Source organism: Acanthisitta chloris, unplaced genomic scaffold, assembly GCF_000695815.1.
Source record: "Acanthisitta chloris isolate BGI_N310 unplaced genomic scaffold, ASM69581v1 scaffold13962, whole genome shotgun sequence".
Taxonomy (NCBI): Eukaryota; Metazoa; Chordata; class Aves; order Passeriformes; family Acanthisittidae; genus Acanthisitta; species Acanthisitta chloris.
This window is the reverse complement of record NW_008658925.1, coordinates 573-6,334: the sequence shown is the minus strand read 5'-3', so window position 1 is coordinate 6,334 and position 5,762 is coordinate 573. Positions and strand designations below refer to the sequence as shown.

The following is a 5,762-nucleotide window of genomic DNA, read 5'->3' as shown; positions in this document are numbered from 1 at the left end:
CACCTCTATGGGTACCAAAGAAAGATTTTCAAAAACCCTGTGGTAGAATGCCCTACTTTTGTACCAGCAAGTTTCTGCCTAACAAGATACAGACATTCCCCTCTCCGTGTTTCTGTCCAATATATGCTGCAGAATAAACAGACCTGTTGTGCTTCTGTATCAAGGCTGTGTTTGATGAGGGCCTGACTCTCAGTGACACAGCCTGGAGAAGGAAGGTTTGATTAAGTCCAAAAATCATCAGTATTTATATGCTAAATTCTGTGTAAATATTTCAGAAACCTTGAGGTAGAAATTCAGCAGTTTTGTAGTTATTTTGCTTTTTGAAACCAGCAAGCTGAGTTTATTCAAAGCAGGAGCTGACTGAGCACCTGTCAGTACCACAGTGGGTTTGAACAGATTCAGACCACCAAAATGGAGACACAGCTCTCCTGTTAGTACTCTGCTCTTCTTGGCCTAATAGTCTGAGCAACTGGAACACAAGGACTCACCAAAGGAACTGCTGTGTTTATGCCATTACTCAATGGCTGTTATGCAGATGAAGTTGTAACAGTCAAGACTACACACAATTATAAATTTGAGAATGCATTTAACTTGCCTGAATTTAACCCCAAATTAATAACCTTTGACTATTCTCTTCCCAACTCCTTCACTGCAGCAGAACAGTTAGAGCACTTATGTAGTTATTGCTCTGGAAAGAAAGGTGTGTTTTACTCATCCAGCAGCCCGAACTGCCATCTGGCACATGAAGCTTTGATGTAAAAACCTTGCTGTCCCAGAGCTCCTTATGTGCTTTTCGTAACTCCTCTTGAATGGATTCATAAAACATGTGTAAGGTGCCTTGAAGTCAAAACATTCTTGAAATGAGCCCTCTTTTAAACAGGGAAAGTTAAAGGATATAACATGGTTATTGATATTCATTCCCGATGTTGTCTTTGGATGATGTTTTCCTTAGGAATTGTCTCACTGCAGTCTAGTTTTTCACAATCATTTGATATCCTCTTCCTCAGATTAGCTATTCTGTAGATGTTTGCAACTGTAACATTCAGGTACTAGTTACAGGTATATGAGAAAACTCACAGAGTTTTGCAACAAGACTGCAGATGCCCAAGTGGGCAAAGATTTCAGCTGGGAGGTTTGGACTCTAAGAAAAAAAATAAAATCATGGCACCCTAACCAGAAATCAAAACCTCAGGACATACAAGCTGTAGGTGTATCTGTATACCTATGTATTTTCATGCTTGTCATGCATGGCATTTATGACTTCCTTCCCTATTTTTATCTTTTGCAATAGTTTTCCATTCATTTCTATGCTCCTGGCCAGCACCCCAGAAAACCAAAGGAATAAATTAAAAGGAACAAATTCAGTTGAAATAAGAGGTGTTATTTGCCCAGCATACAACATCTCAATATATCACAGCAAGCCTTTACCTCTGCAAGGCAGATCTTTCCCTTCTGGTGAAAGCTACCATGGCACAGACTGTACTTAGAGGCTCTCAGGGCAAGTGCTTTGCTGATCATTTCGAATGAGGAATTGAAGTAGTCGGTCATGTAACAAACACACCTGAACCTCTAAGGAGTACAGATGTTAAACAACTTCTGTTAAGATATATACTCTGAACTTAAGGGCAGTTGTTTTCTGATTCAGTCAAGTATCTGTGCTAGTCCTTTTCGTACCATCGTCCATACAGAGCAGCTGTCAGCAGGCCAGAAGATGTTCTATTTTTGCTCATGAAATAGTGGTTGTTTTTCCAGCCCAGGTGATCAGCAAAGTCCAAGGTAATACCAGATGTCAGCAGTAAAGGGAAGATGTAAGGGGTACTCATATTTCCCCACAGCTGGAAATCTATCAGAGCAGTGGCATCCGTAACCTCCTGTCCACACGTGCTAAAGCTGAGGCCACCACACTTCACTAAGGCACAGGCCTGGACATAGTATGTGCCATGCACTGTGTGGAGCCCATCAAAAACTCCCAAAGCATATAATTCATCAGTTAAAACAACTCTCTGGTAATTTAAGTAACAACAAAGGGTATTGGCACAAACCTGGAGCTCTCCTTTTTCCCCCCATACAGGAACAAAAGTGAAGTTGTCGTACATCATTTCTGCATAAAATAGGGGAGGTGACTGCTCATTTCCTTTTTCACGTACTCTGCCAGGAGTCTCTTCTTGCTCCTTGTAGCAAACTTGATCATCCAGCAAGGTGCTTGTCAAAGTCCTGCATGAGCCACGTAAGTTGTCTCTGAACCCTTTGTTACTCTCCAAATTGGTCCCATAACCTGTGGTACTCACAGGAATTTCTGCTACTATGAGCTTGCCACCGTAACTTTCCATGTTGTGGTAGATGAATGATTTGACTGGAGTGTATATGCCACTCCCTGTCATGCCCAGGGCAGGGTGGTGGATATTGGCTGCTAAAATATTGACATTGAAAGCTGTTGCAAAAGCTTGTTGAAATTCCACAGCAGACAGGAGCGGGAGCTGGTTCATCCAGGCAGTGGGATATACAATTTGCTTCACGTCATATTGTCTGATGAGATGCACTGCAGGCTCAAAGAAGAGTATATCAAAGCAAGTGAACATGCCAAACTTGCCAGCAAAAGGGGTATCAAAGAACTTGTAGTCAGGCTCTGGAGGGGTGTCAAAGGCATACTCGAAGTAGAGGTTGTGTTTGCGATACGTGGCTACCAACACGCCGTTGGCATCGAACGCCACGTTGGTATTGAACTGGTATCTGCCATCAGAAGGACAGTGAGGATCACTGTGCTCACAGGGTTGCTTCGTTCCTAAGTTGGCCACAAGGAATATTTTATTCTTCAGTGCCATGCAGCTCAGGCGCTGAATCACCTGGAGAACAGTACAGAGAAACGTAAGCACCTCGGAATATGGAGGAATGAGTTTTACTTAAGCAGCTATCACTTATTTCATACTTCCCAAATTATTGCTTTCAACTGGAAACTGGCCATGTCTGTAAAATTTAAAAGCACTGATGATTTTGTGATGAAGTAACTGGAACCGGCAGCTTTGTAGACAGAAAAGTATTTTGGATAGTAATTCTATAACAGCACTGAAAAAAACGATCTGGGTTTTATTTCCTGAGAAGTAAGTAAATAAATCTCTCTAGTTCAAGGGTGTTAATTTTCAGAAACTTCTGACTACTGCAGGAGCACCAATGGCTTTAAAACACTGTGGATCAACTGAAAGCTTTGTCAAGGCAGCACAACTGATCTGTGTGTATCTCTAGAACAGCAACGGTCTAATAATGCTCATTTGCAACTGCAATGTCTTGTTCCTGCAACTGGATGTTTTCATTATCGATTTTTAGAAAGTGATTCCTAGCTACAGCTTAGAGAAGCAGAGATGTAAATGGATGGACTTTGCATAGTTACAGGAAAGAAATATAAAACATTACAGACCACAGTATTACTGGGATATCTCTTCCCTACCACTGAGCACTGTACCAAAGACTAACAACCCTACAATCTCCAGGCAGGATCTGAATGGCAAACTAAGTTCTTGCTTGCTCGACCGTGAGCATCAGGAGTAAAGATTCACAGGCCAAAGCAGGTCATCGTTTAGAACTGTGATTTATGTTTGCACACAAATTCTGCTTAGCAGGTACATGCATGATTTCTTTCATTATATAGAATGCTGTAACATACAGGTGACATCTTATGTAATCACACTTGGTCTGTGTCAAATCACACTCGATCTGTGTCATGCTATGACTTCTTTTATATTGCAGCAGATTAAATCCTGTTACTTGGGCTAATCATTTTAAACACAGCCACTGAGTCACAGTGTTCGGATGTCTTTAGGTCATTAAACTTAGTAACAAGAATGCACCAAAACTGAAGATACTACTATCTTGTTTCTTATAAAACAATGTTGTTCAAAACAAACAGTGTTGTTCACTCACAACCTATCCCACCAGAGGGTAATTACCATTTCAGAGCTGAGGAGGAGGAGATGACAAATCCAGATGGCTCATACACAAGCTAATCCCTCTGCACGAATGTGTCTAAACCCTCCTCTAAGAATGAAACCAGCTGACAAATCCAGATGGCTCATACACAAGGTAATCCCTCTGCACGAACGTGTCTAAACCCTCCTCCAAGAATGAAACCAGTACAAACTGAGCATCCATGAAAACAGAGTCTGGTACTACAAGTTGTTAAACTTCTTGCTTACAGTCACAGAATCATGGAATGCTTTGGGTTGGAAGGGACCTTAATGACCATCTAATTCCAACCCCCCTCTGCCATGGGCAGGGACACCTTCCACAGGCCCAGGTACTTCCCTAAGCAAAACAAGTAGAGCTATTTCCCACTTGAAGCACAAACCTAGCACTGTTATTCCACCCCTGCAGACATCACTCCCACGCTTACCTCAGTGTCATTGAACAAATAGGGCTCTCTGCATGGATTCCACATCACAGAGTGTGAATGCAGAACGAAATCTAAGTAAGGATAAATGGAGCTTCTGGTGAAGTTGAAGCCATGGATTCCATCTTCAGGAAAAACAATGATCTGTGCCCCCTGTAGGTAAAACAAAGGCATGTTTTGTAGGCAAAGCAAAGGAAAAGAGGGAATCTCATGAGTAAAGAGGTGAAGATAACCCAATTATGTTTTGTCAATAATGTAGCTTGAAAGCATCTTTTCTTCAACTTCATAGTAGTTGTAACTCTGTATAAAAAAACCCTTAACCTGACACATACCTTTATCTTGAAAATTATGTGCCTGACATTATTTTAAGGGCATGCAAACAAGAGCATACTTCATCCAAATTCTTACCCAAAGTATTCTCCCTTCACAGGAGTCATGAGAACGACATCATTCAGGGTAAACCCTGATGAGGTTAAAACCTGTATTAATTTTTTTTTCAGAATTATACTATTTGCAGATGAACTTTGTGAAAGGTCCTGTACCTGCATTAAGGGTGAGTACCACTTAGTTGTTTATTATTATTATTATTATTGTTATTTATATAGGGCTGGACAGGAAGTGTTGATTTCAGGAGCTGCCTGACTGTGGAAGCAGTGCAGATTCTGGTGGAAATGCACCCATGCCAACACTGGGCTGGCTCTACCTGAAGTTCAGGGAGAGATGAAGTGTTCCTGAAAATGAGGTGGATTCCTCTTAGATCAAATGCAGCACCAGACTTCAAATTCCTGTTATTTTTCAGAAGTCAGTTCAAACATGTTATCCATGCTATGGCTTCGGGATAGTTTATGTGTCTTGGGTGCAGTGCTGCATTAAAATAGCTATTCTGCCTCTGGACTGCGATTCCCAGTCATCTGAACTTCTCCAACAAAAATACCCCAAACCATGTTTTCACATCATATAAAAGTGATAATTATTCTCTCCCAGAACAACAGATCTGTGAAAACTGCAAGTCAGTTCTTCTCTGTGCAGGGACAAGTAACACTTCTTTCCTCTGACTAGAACCAGCTTTGGGCTGTCTTGGGGACGGGAGAGAAGGAGGCTATGCAGAAGAAAAGCCAGAAATACTAGTCCCTCTCCTCTAAGTATATTTAGACTGAGAACCATTCCATGGTAGGGTAGGAGAAAGGAATGGAAAACTTTAGTTCCACAGAGCTGTTAATGGTGGAACATTAATTTCCAAAGCATCTAGCTTCCTTAATTTTTAGAAACATTCAGAAATTTCCACTGAGAGTACTGGAACGAAACCAAACCCAAGGACAGCTGCCTGTAAGACAACCTTTCAACAAAACCTTCCATTTAAGAAACCAGAAAGGAGCTAGGT

General features: G+C 41.4%; 1 protein-coding gene across 1 annotated transcript in view; it reads right to left on the bottom strand.

The window, feature by feature from the left end:
- Window positions 1–1,658: 1,658 nt before the first annotated feature.
- Window positions 1,659–5,762, bottom strand: part of BTD (biotinidase) — a 4,598-nt gene continuing 494 nt past the window's right edge. The window contains exons 2-3 of the mRNA XM_009069198.1: window positions 4,385–4,539; window positions 1,659–2,843 (exon numbers count right to left, since the gene is read on the bottom strand). Coding sequence (XP_009067446.1) covers window positions 1,659–2,843; window positions 4,385–4,539 — 1,340 coding nt within the window. The remainder of the gene's footprint in view (window positions 2,844–4,384; window positions 4,540–5,762) is intronic.